Here is a 16517-nt window from a genome sequence, read left to right as displayed (position 1 = left end):
CAAAATAGATTTCTTCCAAAGGCAAATTAATAAGAAAGGCCATGGATACAGGTTGAGCCTTGAAAAGAGTGTGTGTTTTTCATTCTAGAAGGCAGGGTCTTACTGCTACATGAGTAACAAAAAGTTACATCCATCCAGACAGTGTTGACTTTAGTTACTTTACCTGTAGCCTTCTTTCTTCCCCAATTAAGGTAAAAAAAGCATGCTTTCTACTGTTCAACAGACGAGCATAGTGTGCTCTGCACCTCCAAACAGTGCATTTCTCAATAAACTAAGTGAAAAAAGCATGCTACAAAAGGGAATTGGAAAACGGGATTTCTGCATTGTAAATTGAGAAGCAGGCAGGGAACTGTGTCATTTTTAACAGTAGGGCCTAGGAACAGAGTATTGGGCATATAAAAAGAAACAAAAAAGCATGCTTGTAACTCATACCTGCACATGCTGTCTCCAGGCATCTGCTTTACTGGTTTAGCCCAGCTTCATGCTCACCCTGCCCCCATATCCCACCCGCCTCCTGTAGTACTACGTTTATAGTACCACTGGCATGCCCCCTTAATGGTAACCAACTACACGTGCTCCTAGAACCCAGCAAACTCCTAGCACAATAATACACCCTCTATCCACCCCACTATCCATATTAACGCACCCATAGCAATTCTATTCTCTCTAATCTTTTATCCACCACATACACTCAACACAGACCCGACTCTAGTAATTTACTATGACTACAACTAAAGCACTAATGCTGCTACCCTTAGTACCCCTGCTATTCATTCCTTAAAACCTAAGCTCCTATAAATATGTACAGCATCTTGAAATCCAGTACCCAAACTCTCAGACACCAACCCAACATTTAATAAGTTTATAGGTTGGTACTGGGCTATCTGCCCGAAGGCATACATTAGCCCAGCCACATTGTGCAGTATTCACCACCCCTTTAGTAGTTCCCTAGACCCTTGTACTAGCAAAAAGTAGTGCTGTTGGTGTGATCCCCGGTGTGAACTTTGTTACCCATCCACTCATCAAGGTTCTTCTTGAAGAGTGATAGTGCTAGTGTCTTATGTAGATCGGGACTCTGTTCCATAGTAAGGGAAGTCTCTGTGAAGGGAATTTATCCCTCCAGCATGTTCTATTCATTGTTGTGTTGAGGTTTATATCCTTAGAGCGTGTAGCTCGAGTAGATTTGGTTTTGCTAAGATGGAGCATGTTCAACAATTCTGGGTTGGACATGGCTCTGTACGTTAGACAGAGATCACCTCTGAGAAAGCGGTATGCAACAGAGAACAGTCTTAGCTTTTTCAATCGTGCTGCATAGGGCAACTGTTTGAGGCCAGTAATCCTCTTGGTTAGGTACCTCTGTGGTCTTTCCAGCTGCTGGAGATGTCTAGCCAGGTACATTCCAATAGGTGCATTGTACTCAATAATGGGTCTGATGAGGGAAGAGTAGAGGGGGCACCATTACATCCTTTGATCTTGATGCGAACCCTTTCGTGATCAGATGGGTCACATAGAAGGATTTTCTAACCACTTTGGCAACATGGTTATCAAAGGAAAGCTGACTATCTACTTGGGTCCCTAGATCCCTTATTTCTTCTTCAGATTTCGGTTATCCACTACATAACCACCTCCTCTCCTAATTCCTCGCTCCCCAATTACCATCACCCGACTAAATACCACTACATTATCTTAAAAATCAAAAGCTATGAAAAAATCATAAACAAATTTTTAAGACACATAAGCAACTTAAAAATTAATCTTATGAAGGATGAAGGCATCCATCCCAAACCTGGCCCTTCCACAACAATAGACCCAAGCACACCATCTAACAACCCAACGTGTACAACCCAGATTGATAGACTTCCAGACTTATTTCTGGTCTGTCATCTCAACATCAGAAGCCTAAACAACAAGATCCATAGCCTACAATGGACTCTTAGCTGTTCACTCCCCTGATATCCTCTGCCTCACAGAAACCTGGCTAAAACCAATAACCAAAGATAACAAAATAACCCACCCACAGTACAACATCCTTAGACTGAACTGGATCTCCAGGAAAGGTGGCAGGCTAGCTGTACTATACAAGTCTTACCCTAACAATAACAATCGACACCCAACAGCCACCCGAGTTTGACAATGCAGAAATTCTCATCACCAAACTAATAATAAACAAAAATAAATGCAGATGCATTGTCTGCATATATATTCCACCCGGCAAGAATGATAATACTCTAGAAAATATCTTACATTGGCTAGCTTCTAACTATCCCCAGGCAACTATTGTCTTGGGGGACTTAACATTGATTGGAACACCTGTTCCTCTGAAACTCCCTCCACCCATTTAAACCTCCACGGGTTTACTCAGATCATTGCCACCCCCAACAGATTTAGCAAAAATAGAGTCAAAGATAGTATCCTCGATTGAATATTTATTAACAGCCACCCCCAAAATTACAAGTCCGGTACATTACCCGATGATCTAAGTGATCACAGCCTTGCCTATATTATTAGGCTCAAAGCTGACATTCCCTACCAGCCCACCTACAAAACTATAAGAAATGGCAGGAACTTTAACCTTGACAACTTCCAAAAAGAACTCAAAGCATGTATTGGAATGTTTTGAAACTACTTCCATTACAAGAAGCAGTTGAGTACTTCACTACCAAATTTCTGGCTATCCTTAATCACCATGCTCCTACCCATACCATCCGTGTAAAAGCCACTGTTGCACCGTGGCTATCTAAATTAACAAAAAACAGAATTAAACTAAGAAACGCCTGGGCCAGGTGGCATTTTACCAAAGCCCCTATGGACCAAGTCAGATACCGGCAGCTAAGGAACCAGACCAAAAAATGTCATTCTAGACCAAACAAAGTCACTACACCCTCCTACAACAAAAATATTAGCTAAAACCTCAAAGGTTCTGTGCTAGTATTAAGTCTTCTCCACCCAGGCCGTACTGCCACTCCTACCCCATCAGTTGCCCTTGATAAATCCCCTGTTGAAATTGCAAACAGCTTCAACTCTTCTTTACTGAAACTATCAAGTCTCTAGCTACCCATCTCACTCCATCCAACACAAACACCAGCTCTGGCACATCTAGCCCTCATCCACCCAGCACCCAACCCACCTTTACCTTTCAAACCATACCTACCAACCTGATCCGGACCTTACTCAAAAAGCTAAAACCTACCACACTAGCTGCCGACCACCTCCCAGCTGAATAACTTCAAAAAGCAGCTGATGCAATAACACTTCCATTTCTATTCTGATCTACAGATCCATCTCAGAAGGATCCATCCCAGCAATATGGAAAATATCACGTTATATCTCTCTGTGAAGGAGAAATTCCATAGAATTATCTAACTTTAGACCTATAGCCGTTCTTTCACCACTAGCTAAAATCATGGAAAAATGCATACACAAACAAATCATGCACTTTCTTATTCAAAACGGAAAGCTTGACGACTCGCAGCATGGCTTTAGGCCATTCCACAGTACCACCACGTCTATTCTTTCTCTAATGTCATCATAACAACAACAAACTATCTTCAACACTCTTCCTAGGTCTCTCAAAAGCTTTTGATATGCTCAACCTCAGGTACTGCACAATACCCTACAAACCATCGGTTTAGACCAACACGCAATACAATGGTTTCACTCCTACATAAACGGTAGACAGCAGGCTGTCTTATGGCAGAGCAAGCTGTCATCCCAACTTTCTCTAACCCTAGGTGGCCCACAAGGGTCCATACTAAGTCCCCTTCTTTTCTCTATCTTTATCAATGATCTGCACACCACCATCCCAGGAGTTACCTGCATCCAATATGCAGATGACTCAATGCTAATATGCTCCGCCTCCTCTCCTACACAATTTCTAACCCTCACCCAGACCACTTTCAGCATGGCAGAAACATGGCTAGCTAATCGCCGTCTGCTTCTAAATCCTAACAAAACCAAGCTGCTACTTTTCTCCCATAACTGTAGAATTCCTCCTCCTTCCTTCAACATCAAATCTAGCAATGACATCATTATCTCCCCTGATGACCATACAAAGCTTCTAGGCATAATAATAGACAACAACCTTAAATTTGATAAACATGTCAATCACACTATTAAGTCCGTCAACAAAAAACTTGGCTCCCTGTGCGCAGAGCCAAACCTTTCCTCACCCCCCCCCCCTAGCCAGGATAGCTATTGCAAGATCATACCCTTATGTATGCCTCCTCTGTACTCACTAACCTATCCAAAACTGATTTCAACAAATTGTCAGGATATTACAATCCTATAGCCAGATTCGCTACAGGCATGGCTTTTAGGACCCACTATTGCCAGAACCTCAAAGCACTGGGATGGCTAGAGTATCCTACCCTTCTACAGTTCAACCAGCTTACAGTAACGCATAAAATACTCCATCAACCTGATAACACCCCCTGCCTTCAAAAATATTCTCACCCCTCATAGTGCCCCAGGCCATTATGCTCAGCTGATAAACTAATGATACTGAACTTTGCAGGCTATGCTATGTTTGCCAGCTCCACCAGTAAAATCTGGAATCTACTCCCTACTACCGTTACCAAGGAAACCTCACTACCCCTATTTAAAAGAGAACTCAAAAAATGCCTCGCATCTCATTGGTTGTGCTCTTGTTCTAAACCTAACAACTTCGCTAATACATGTCTTGCTACCCAACCTGCTGTTTAGCCAAGTATCTATGCCTCATAGCATTTGAAAGTCTAAGCATTGTGAATTATGAGATCTGATTGCATTCTTATGTTCACGTTTTCTGATACGTCTTTGCCAGTCAGATGTACGTCTGCACATTGTATATATTGATATCTGCCGGTATTCTTTGTATTTTTCTAAACATGTCTGCCTGAGTTTATCACTCAGTGATGTATATACTGTCTCTTTTTTGTATGTGGAACTTTTCTCCCCGGGCATCCGCTGAAAATGGACATATATCCAGTCGGACTATCCCGGTCAACAAATGTAAATAAAATAAATAATGATAATGCTTCTCCAGTGGTGGTGAAGAGCTTTTTCCAAAGGAAGTCTTTCATTCTTTTGACAGATACTGTTGAAACTAACATGATGAGAGTTGCAGTAGTTTACAATGATGCTGCAGGCAATTTTTCAGTTTTACTTGATTTGGCTGTTTTAGAGGACCAGACATGTAAAGCTGTAGAACTTCTGATGAAAGATTATCCAAATAGTGGTAGTCTCACTGGAGAACTTACGATGTCCATGTTTATATCAAGCAAAAGCTTTCAGGACAAGGACATCTGTGTCATCAAGATCTGTATTGAGTCATCTTCTAAGACGAGATTCATTTAACCTTTCCTTATGTTGATGGTAATGCTGCAGCTATAGTTTGTCTAAATATAGTGGATTTCTTAGAGGAAAGTGCACATTTTCACAACTAATGAAGAATTAAAAGTGAGCTGCATACAGCACTAGCCCAAAACAAGATGTCTGCGCTTAGTGCTGTGTGCATGGAAAATGGCAGAATGCATGAATGATCTTTATCTTTTCAGGACATCTTTAATGACAATTCTGTTAAAGAAAGAAAAAGTAAGTAAACTAACTTGCCATGTTTTGCCAGTGTTAATCATGGTACAGTTTGCAAATTGCATTTTATTTTCTGGAAATTACAAGTTTACATCAGTATTTCACTTCTTAGAGCTAAATGCATTCAGTTACTAGGGTGAATTTGTTTTATTACTTTCCTATTAATGGCTTGAAACTGAGTAATTGAAGGCATATCCTTTAAAGTTGTAATGGAGCAGCACTCCACCCACCCCTACCTGGGTCTGTTATGCATCTTGGCTGTATTCTTGCCAAGTTCACTTGTTACACAGCCTTTCTCTGTGTTTAATACCTGGCCTCTGCTTAGATTGGTTTCTTACCGTGTCCAAACTGGGCCTTGGTCATTTCATAGGTCAGCTGATAAGAGGAAGAATGTATACTGTGTAGATGACCTCTTATTCATACTGCCGTCAAAATTGAAGACTTGTAAGTAACACACACAATGTCTCACAGATGCAGAGGCATTTTTGGGGGGTTTTAAGTGGAATGGTTGTGTGAACTTGGGAGAGAGATTGAAAGGCTTATGTCAAGTAATAACGGGAAGGTTAGCAAGCAGTTAGCACACTACAGATTCTCCTCAAGAGTTTTTTGATGTTTTGAATACTGAAACACCTGTACGTTATAATTTAAACATTGTGCCTTTTTTGGGCTACAATAACTTCAGTGAGGAATATGCATTAATCGTGACAGTGTAGTTTCCTACTCAGTCTGGTGGGCTGATGGCACATTATCCCGATGTCTTCACTTCTCTTTCACTTAGTTTCTAGCTCAAAGATACCAAATTATCATTAGTGACAGTTTGCTCCTCCTTGTATGGAAGTGGCAACATTCCGCAGAACATTTGGATCAGTAGGCAAAAGAGTACAATTCTTAGCCACCTGCATGTGTACCTTGCACCAGCTTAGAATCTTAATGTATGTAGTCTTTGGGCAGTTGTGTGCGTTCTCCACAATATAGAGATGAATGACTGAGCGTGCATGCATTGTCTGTGGTATAGAGCTGAATGCTGGAGACCATTTTAGTACCACTCACTAAGGTAACGAGGATGCCAAGTACTGTTGCAGCAGCTTTATGTACTTTATTACTGTAACTGTTTTGTTTCTTCAGGATAAACATGCTCTATTAGATGTCACGCCTAATGCAGTGGATCGTTTGAACTATGCACAATGGTATCCAATTGTGGTGTTCCTAAATCCTGACAGCAAACAAGGTGTTAAAAATATGAGGACAAGGTTATGTCCAGAATCTCGGAAGAGTGCTAGGAAACTGTTTGAACGTGCTCTCAAACTGCGGAAGAACAATCACCATCTTTTCACAAGTGAGTCCATTTTATTTAGTCTTTAACTGGTTTTGTTACATTAGGCATAAGTACCATCAGGTTGAACTGCAGCCTTTTTTTTTATTTATTTGTTTAAGTCACATAATATAGTCGTGGAATGCCTGAGAATTGAACTCAGGCCTGCAACTATATAGGATGTTCATCATATTACACTGCTGCAGTCATTACACTTGGGTTATCCTGCCGTCAGGTGGTTCCCCAGTCGGCCTGAGTTCCATAGTCTTGGTCCGGCGTCGGTTGCTGTCGCCTCCTCCCTGACGTCAGTGCGACAGGGGTATATAAGATGCAGCCGATGCCATTTTCTTCAGTCTTTCTTGCCGCGCAGTGCCCGAAGCAAAAGCAGTTCGCAAGTGCCGATCGGCCGTCTCCTGAGATTTTCATTCCAAATCCAGAACCGAAGTCTTCTACAAAGCTAAGTACCCCGTTGGGGAAACTTTTTCTTGCCTCAGACCGATGTCAGTAAAAGTTAATAACTGTATTTCTTGTGGGAAGCAAATACCTCATAAGGATTTCTATTCCTATTGTATCCCATGCCTAGGCCCTGACCACGACGTCACTGGTTGTCGGTTTTGTGCTAGGTTTAACAAGCACACTATTAAACGTCTGTTTGATTTTGCCCGACATTATTTTGGTAGAAAATTCAATTATACCATGCCGTCGGAACTTCCGAAGACTGGAATACACAAAAAGCGCAAAGACAAGGATAGGCATCCGAGGCCCAAAACTGACGACGAAGCCTCTTCTAGGCCAGTCGCCGGTTCTCCGGTTTTCAGTGAGGTGCCTTCGCAGCCCCTGACGACCACTTCTGTAGAACTACAAGCCGCCTCTGACTCCCACGTGGAGATGGCTGGGCCTTCGGACGCACAAGTTCTTCAGCCTACCGAGACTAACCTTTCAGAGGGATCCCGGAGTAGCTGAGCAACCCACAGCTACAGAGGGTGTCTTCAGACCTACTCAGTTAAGCATTAAACCCTCCTTTAAAGTCAAAGAAACAAATACAGCATTCTCCATGCCTAAGAAATAAATGCTCAAAATGGCCGAAGCCTAATCACTCTGATCAGGGGGTCCACTCCCCCTCCTGATAAAAGGCCTAGACACGATGCAGACTATGACTCATCTGACCAGGTGTCCATCTCTTCTGATTCATCCTCAGACATGGGATATTCCTTACCCCCTTATGAGGATTCTGATGCTGAGGAATCAATTCCATCAGCCTCACCGCTTGAGGACTACTCCTTTGGGGAAACCCTACATACCATGAGGGAGCATTTCCACTGGGAAGGCCAGGATTATTCAGAATCCAAGAAAAGGTTCAGAGACTTCCTTTTATTACCTCAACAAAGACCCCTTGCTATTCCGCCAGTGTTAGATATTGTGGATGATGTGTATACTGAATCCAGCTTAAATCCTGATTCCTTACCTCCAGCCCCTGTTAAACCTGACAGATACTACAGAGTCCCTGACTCACATAAATTTGTGTATAAAAGCCCTGTAGCTGACCCTGAAACTATTTCTTAGGGACCCAAAGGAGTTAAGGCCTCATCAGCCAAGAATCCAGTTCCCTCTGACAGAGATTCCAGAGCATTAGACAGATGGGGAAAGAAAGTATATACGTCTGCAACTTTAGCAATGAGAGCCTTAAATTGCCAGTTTCACATGATAAAATACCAGCAATTTTTACTGTCTCAGTTAAAACAAAAAATGCTTCCAGAATCAGATCCTCCTAATTTTAAAGAAATGCAGGATTTATTGCATGCAGCAGAACAAGTGGGAAAGCATACTTTGCAGTGTGGTTTTTATTCTCTAGAGGCCTCCTGTAGAGCAGCAGTTACAGGCTCTGTCATTAGAAGACATGCTTGGTTAAAAGAACATACGTTACCAGATCATGTTAAAGCAAAATTATTGGATGCACCTTTGCAGCAGGATGTGTTATTTGTAGCTAAGGCAGAAGAGGCATTAAAGAAAATGGAGGATAAGGCAAAATCTATGCAAATAGTGAAGGATTTCTTACAGGTTCAGCCTCCTAGATTTAGCAGAAACTGGCCAACTAAGAATTGGCCCTTTCCAATTACAGACAGACCTCAAAGGGGAAGATACAGACGTCCAAGAGGTAGAGGTCAAACACAAGGTCCTTACAGGCCTCGACAATGGGTTGCATCAGGCCAGAAAGAAGGGGAAGACAGGCCCCAACCATATAAAAAGCAGCTCCAATGACTTCCCACTACAGCTGCCAAACAAAACCTTCTTGGCAGCCCCCTTGGGAGGAAAACTGGCACTCTTCTACCACAATTGGCAAATGATCACCAAAGACAAATGGGTTCTCAACATTCTATTTCAAGGTTACAGGTTCCACTTTCACACTCTGCCAAGGTTAAAAGGAATGCCAAATCTGCCACCAAATCAGTGGGCAGAGGCTCAAAAACAAATTACAGCACTCATGGATATGAGAGCTATTCAAAAGGTACCATCACAGGAGCAAGGACAAAGATTTTACTGAAGACTCTTTCTGGTACCCAGAAAGGACAACGCCTGGAGGCCCATTCTGGATCTTTCATCTCTAAACACTTACCAGGATGTTCCAAAATTCAAAATGTTGACATTACAGCAGCTTCTTCCCATGCTGGGCAAGAAAGCTTGGCTTGTGACTTTGGACCTCAAAGAGGCATACCTGCATGATCCCTATCAGACAAAACTGCAGAAGATACCTCAGATCCATAGCTGGTTCAATGCACTACCAATTCTCTGCACTGCCCTTTGGCTTATCTACTGTGCCCAGGGTCTTCACAAAGTGCCTGGCACCAGTAATTGCATTTTGCAGACAGAAAGGAATTCAAATTTCTCCGTACCTGGACGACTGCCTGATTCAAGCAGAGAGCAAGGACATTCTTCTAAAGCATCTGGCGTTTGTAAAATAGTTAAGTTGCCTGGGGTACACAGTAAACGAAAAGAAATCAAAACTAGTGCCCTCACAAGAGATTATATTCCTGGGTGCCAGCGTGAACACAACGGCCCAGATGGCTTATCTCATGCCAGACAAACAAGGACAACTGACTCAATATTTTCAGTTGATGGCAACACAAAGACCCAACTCCCTGCAAGAAAAATTCTGCAGGCCTTGGGTTACATGGCATCCTGCATACTACAAATTCCATATGCCAGACTGCATACGAGGAAACTACAATGGTACCTAAAGAATGTATGGTCTCAACACTGTCAAAGTTTGGAAACAGTTATACCACTAATCCCTTGCCTTCAACAGGAGTTTCAGTGGTAGGCTCAAGCTTGTCACCTCAACAAGGGACAGCCTTTTACACAACCCACAGCCAGGCAAAGACTGACAACAGATGTATCGGATTACGCCTGGGGAGCACACATGGCAGGCAAATGTATTCAGGGCACGTGGCTTGCAGAACAAAGGCATCTTCACATCAATCAAAAAGAGATGCTAGCTGTACAAAATGCGCTTATAGCTTTCAAGGCCTGCTGCATCCAGGACAACTACTACTAAAGACAGACAACACCACACTTATGTGGTACATAAACAAACAAGGGGGCACTCACTCCTACCCCCTATGCAGACAAGCTATGACCTTGTGGAACACAGCTATAAACCTTCAAGTTCATCTGCAAGCACAATTCCTGCCAGGAAAGAAAAACACACTGGCAGACGACTTAAGCAGAAACATCATGGATCCCCACGAATGGGAGTTGAATCCACAAATATTCAGAATGATAACACAGAAATGGTGGAGCCCGGACATAGATCTGTTTGCATCCCCAATAAACTGCCAGCTACAAACATTCTGCACAAGGAGTTACCATCCACAAGCATGGAAAGTGAATGCCCTCTCATTCAGCTGGGAGACCCTACAAGTATACGCTTTCCCACCACTACCTCTCCTGTCAAAGGTACTCATAAAAGCCAGGCAGGAAGAGCCAAAGATGATCCTGATTGCACCAGACTGGCCACACCAGCACTGATACCCAATCTGAAGGAGCTTAGCACAAGAACCACCCTGGATTTTGCCTCAAATCCCACATCTGCTGACTCAGCACAACAAACAAATACTACACAGCCAGCTAAAGACCTTAAACCTAGCTGCATGGAAGATTCCTTAGTCAAGCAAGCAGTGCCTCTCTCCAAAGCTGTTATGGATGTCATTCTGGTGGCCAGAAGGCCTAGTACCAGGAAAGCCTATTTGAATAAATGGAAGAGATTTTGTGCCTGGAACCAAGCTTACAGCCTTGACCCTCTTGTCCCAAACATTCCTCAGATACTACAATACTTAACTGAGATGCTGGACAAAGGACTCTCCTCATCCATCAAGATCCACGCCTCTGCCATCTCTGCTCATTACAACACAGATCCACCAATTTTCTATAATCCTCTGTTAAAACAGTACCTCAGAAGGGCTAAAAACATAAGACTGCCCCGTAGAGCACCTACTCCAACTTGGGACCTCAACTTTGTTTTGGAGAAGCTAACTTTACCTCCTTTTGAGCCAGCCAACACAGCAGAATTAAAATATATCTCTTGGAAAACTGCTCTGCTCCTGGCAATAACATCAGCACAAAGAGTTTCAGAATTACAGGCACTAATGGCAGTGGAACCTTTCCTCATTTTCCACCAGGACAGGGTGTCTTTAAGAACTAATTCTACTTTTATGCCAAAGGTGGTATCCAGTGTGGCTCTAAACCAAACTATTCACCTACCAACTTTTTATCCTAAACCACAGAATAAAGGAGAGAGACTACTATACTCTTTGGACATTCACAGGCAGTTACGCTTCTACTTGGACAAAACCAAAGCTTTCAGAAAATCTGAGCAATTATTGGTAGCATATGCTGCAGGAGCACAGGGAAAATCCATTTCAAAACAGACTATTTCAAAATGGATAGGACATTGTATACGTTTCTGCTACACATACCATGGAAAACCTGTACCTAGCAGCATTAGATCTCACTCCACCAGGGCAACAGCCACTTCAACTGCCTACCTCAGGAGAGTACCTACCAAGGATATTCTGGAAGCAGCAACTTGGAGTACCTTCACCAAGCATTACCATCTGCCTCTATACTCTAAATCCAGAGCTAGCTTCGCCACTGCAGTGCTGCAGGGCCTTATACCCACCCCTAATGCCTTATAGAACCAGCCACCCTTCCTCAGCTTTGGGATTCTACCTAAGTGTAATGACTGCAGCAGTGTAACACGATGAACATAGTACAGTTTTTTTACCTACCATAAATGTAGATGTTCGAGTGTATACACTGCTGCAGTCCAGGTTACCCTCCCTCCTTCCACTCTTACTGGCTGGTATGTACCTATGTCTTCTTCCCTTACTACCTATGGGGAGTATTTTCTGGTAGCTGTAAGTTGTTTTTTGCTTTTCTTATGTATGTTTTATTAGCAATTGGAATTGCCTACCTATTTAGAGGCACCTGACATCTGGGGCAAGAAAAACTGAAGAAAATGGCATCGTCTGCATCTTATATACCCCTGTCGCACTGACGTCAGGGAGGAGGCGACAACAACCGACGCCGGACCAAGACTTTGGAACTCAGGCCGACTGGGGAACTGCCTGATGGCAGGATAACCCAAGTGTAATGACTGCAGCAGTGTATACACTCGAACATCTACATTTATGGTAGGTACAAAACTGTACTTTGTGTGTAGTGATTGCAATCTGTTGGTTCTTTGAATAATGAAAGTAAGAAACTAGCTGTAATAGAAACTTATGAATCTATAGAGGCATTGTGTGGGGATCATTTCAAGAACTTAGTGAAACTGCAAAAACAAAAAAAAAAACACATTTCTTTGTGCATGTAAGGTTGCTATATTTGTTACCATGTATGTGTAACTTGCTCAACAACAAGAAATTGGTTTGGTAGGTAAAGATTCTGAACTTCTTTCATCAGGACAAACATTGTGGCATATTGGAGGGGATACGGATGCAGAACATCAAGTAATTTGGCAGTATGGACCATCATAGTAATGGTAACTGAAAAATTTTGGAAATAAAAGGGGAAGGTTGTCGAAGATTGAAAAAAAAGACTTAGAAGAAGGCAAGGAAAAACCTAGAAGCATAAATGAAAATTTCACTAGTGTTCATCTAAGTGTAAGTGCAGAGTTAAATGTGCAGCTGAACAACTCATTTGAAAAATGACAATTGATTTAATGAGTGGAATGACTCTGTTCAGGTAAGATCCTAATGCATAGGGTTCTCTCTAAAGTCAGAAATGAAATTTGGGTTAGCAAATGTAAATACAGTAAGTTAATCTGGTGTTGTTAATCTTCATTCATTCATTACTGATGGGTTATTGGTTCCATCCTCAGAACCGAGCCGGCCTTGTACCAAGCTCGTGTCAGCCAAAAACTCTTAAGCTAAGATCCTACCTACAATGCTCTGCTCCCTGTTACCTCAGATCTCGTTTGCCGCATTGCTGTACAGCCAATGTCAAGCCTTCTCTCTCAGCTGAGTGTTCAGTTTTTTTGAAGTTTTTTCTGTTAGTTTTTAGAAGGTTTTCAGATGTTCATCGTGTTACACTGCTGCAGTCATTACACTTGGGTTATCCTGCCATCAGGCGGTCCCGCAGTCAGCCAGAGTTCCAAAGTCTTGGTCCGGCGTCTGTTGCTGTCGCTTCTTCCCTGACGTCAGTGCGCCAGGGGTATACAAGATGCATCCGAATCCATTTTCTTCAGTCTTTCTTGCCTCACGGTGCCCGAAGCAAAAGCAGTTCGCAAGTGCCGGTCAGCCGACTCCTGAGATTTTCGAAGTCGAATTTTAGATCCGAAGTCTTCAATAAAGCTAAGTACCCCATTGGGAAAACTTTTTTCTTGCCTCAGACCGATGTCAGAAAAAGTTAATAACTGTATTTCTTGTGGGAAGCAAATACCTCATAAGGACTTCCACTCTTACTGTATTCCATGCCTAGGCCCTGATCACGACGTCACTAGTTGTCGGTTTTGTGCCAGATTTAACAAACACACTATAAAACGACGTTTTGATTTTGTTTTGCACTACTTTGGCCGAAGGTTCAATTATACAATGCCGTCTGAACAACCGACGACTGCAATTCATAAAAAACGCAAGGACAAGGATAAAGACAGGCATCCGAGGTCCAAAACCGACGGTGAAACCTCTTCTAGGTCAGTCGCCGGTTCTCAGTGAGGTGCTTTCGCAGCCCCTGACACCCGCTACCTCAGAGCCACAGGCCGCTTCCGACTCCCACGTGGAGACAACTAGGCCTCTGGAAACTCAAGGTATTGGGCCTACGGAAATTAATCCCTCAGATGAGTCCGGAGCCGCTGAGCAGGCATCGGCTTCTGAGGGTGTTTTCATCCCTTCACAACTTACCATTAAAGCACCAGCCAAGACAAAAACACCATTAAAGACAAAGAAGCAACTACAGTATTCTCCTGGACAGTCCTCCATGCCTAAGAAACAGATGCTCAAAATGGCCCAAGACCTCATTACTCTAATCCGGGGTTCCCATCCCCTCCTGAGAAAAGGCCTAGGAAGGATACAGACTGATTCCTCTGATCAGGTTTCCATTTTCTCTGATTCCTCTTCAGACCAGGGATACTCTCTACCCCCCTATGAGGACTCTGATGCTGAAGAATCTATCCCTTCAGCCTCTCCTCCTGAGGATTACTCTTTTCGGGAAACTTTACATACCCTGAGGGAACATTTCCATTGGAAAAGTCAGGATTATTCAGAATCCAAGAAAAGGCTCAGGGACTTCCTTTTATTGCCTCGGCACAGGCCCCTTGCTATTCCGCCTGTTTTAGATATTGTGGATGATGTGTTCTCTGAATCCAGCTTATCTCCTGATTCTTTGCCACCTGCACCAGCCAAACCAGATAGGTACTATAGAGTCCCTGACTCTCACAAGTTTCTTTATAAAAACCCTTCTGCTGACCCAGAAACCATTTCCCAGGGTTCCAAAGGGGTTAAGGCTTCCATTGCAAAAAATCCAGTCCCCTTTGACAGAGATTCTAGAGCATTGGATAGATGGGGGAAGAAAGTTTACACTTCTGCAACTTTAGCAGTAAGGGCTTTAAATTGCCAGTTTCACATGCTTAAGTACCAACAATATTTAATGGCTCAGTTAAAACAGAAAATGCTTACAAGCTCAGAAGCTCCTGACTATAAAGAAATGCAGGATTTATTGCATGCAGTTGAACAGGTGGGAAAACATACTCTGCAATGTGGTTTTGATTCTTTAGAGGCCTCTTGTAGAGCTGCAGTTACAGGTTCTGTGATTCAAAGACATGCTTGGTTAAAAGAACAGTTTTTACCTGATCATGTTAAGGAAAAAAATATTGGATGCTCCTTTACAACATGATACATTGTTTGGTGTTAAAGCAGAAGAGGTGTTAAAGAAAATGGAGGATAAAGCTAAATCTATGCAAACAGTCAAAGATTTCTTACAGGAACAGCCACCTCGATTTAGCAGAAATTGGCCTACAAATAATTGGTCCTCTCCAGTGTCAGACAGGCCACAGAGAGGCAGATACAGACGCCCAAGAGGCAGATCTCATCCCGAAGGCTCTAACAGACAACGAAAGTGGGGGGTACCCCAACCCCAAAAGGAGGTGAGGACAAATCTCAACCATACAGTAAACAGTCCCAATGACTTCCCCTTCGTACGCCAAGCACTTTCCTTTTTGACACCACCCTTAGGGGGAAAACTAGCACTTTTTTATCAAAATTGGCAAACAATCACCCAGGACAAATGGGTTCTGAATATTGTGTCTCAAGGTTACAGGTTCCACTTTCACACTTTACTAAGGCTAAAAGGAATGCCAAACCTGCCACAAAAGCAATGGGCAGAGGCTCAAAAACAGATGTCAGCCCTCATGGACATGAGAGCTATTCAAAAAGTACCACAGCAGGAACAAGGACAAGGATTTTACTCAAGATTCTTCCTGGTCCCCAGAAAGGACAAAGCCTGGAGACCCATACTAGACCTTTCAACTCTAAATACTTACCTGGAGGTTCCAAAATTCAAAATGTTGACACTACAGCAGCTTCTTCCCATGCTGGGCAAGAAGTCTTGGCTTGTTACTCTGGACCTCAGAGGCATATCTGCATGTCCCTATCAGACAAAATTGCAGAAGATACCTCAGATTCAAAGCTGGTACAATGCACAACCAATTCTCTGCACTGCTCTTTGGCTTATCTACTGCACCCAGGGTCTTTACAAAGTGCCTGGCACCAGTAATTGCATTTTGCAGACAAAAAGGAATTAAAATATATCCATACCTGGACGACTGCCTCATTCAAGCAGAGACAAAAGACATTCTTCTAAAGCATCTGGCATTTGTAAAAAGGTTGCTAATTTCTCTAGGGTACACAGTAAACTAAAAGAAGTCAAAACTAGTGCCCTCACAACAGATAATATTCCTGGGTGCCAGCTTAAATACAACGGCCCAGATGGCTTATCTCACGCCAGACAAACAAGGACAACTGACTCAATATTTTCAACTAATGGCAAAAAAGTCCCATCTCCCTGCAAGAAAAATTCTGCAGGCCCTGGGATTCATGGCATCCTGCATACTACTAATTCCATATGCCAGACTGCATATGAG

General features: G+C 42.9%; 1 protein-coding gene across 7 annotated transcripts in view; it reads left to right on the top strand.

Moving 5' to 3' along the window:
* The window catches only part of TJP1 (tight junction protein 1), a 2268071-nt gene that overhangs the window by 1191496 nt on the left and 1060058 nt on the right, over window positions 1-16517 (top strand). For all 7 annotated transcript variants that reach the window (XM_044078564.1, XM_044078565.1, XM_044078562.1 and 4 more), the window contains exon 16: window positions 6694-6904. In XM_044078564.1, the coding sequence (XP_043934499.1) occupies window positions 6694-6904 (211 nt within the window). The remainder of the gene's footprint in view (window positions 1-6693; window positions 6905-16517) is intronic.

The sequence above is a fragment of the Protopterus annectens genome, chromosome 7.part1, assembly GCF_019279795.1.
Source record: "Protopterus annectens isolate FY-2018-M chromosome 7.part1, PAN1.0, whole genome shotgun sequence".
NCBI classification, from domain to species: Eukaryota; Metazoa; Chordata; order Ceratodontiformes; family Protopteridae; genus Protopterus; species Protopterus annectens.
The sequence above is the reverse complement of the archived record's forward strand: the minus strand, read 5'-3'. Positions and strand labels throughout refer to the sequence as shown.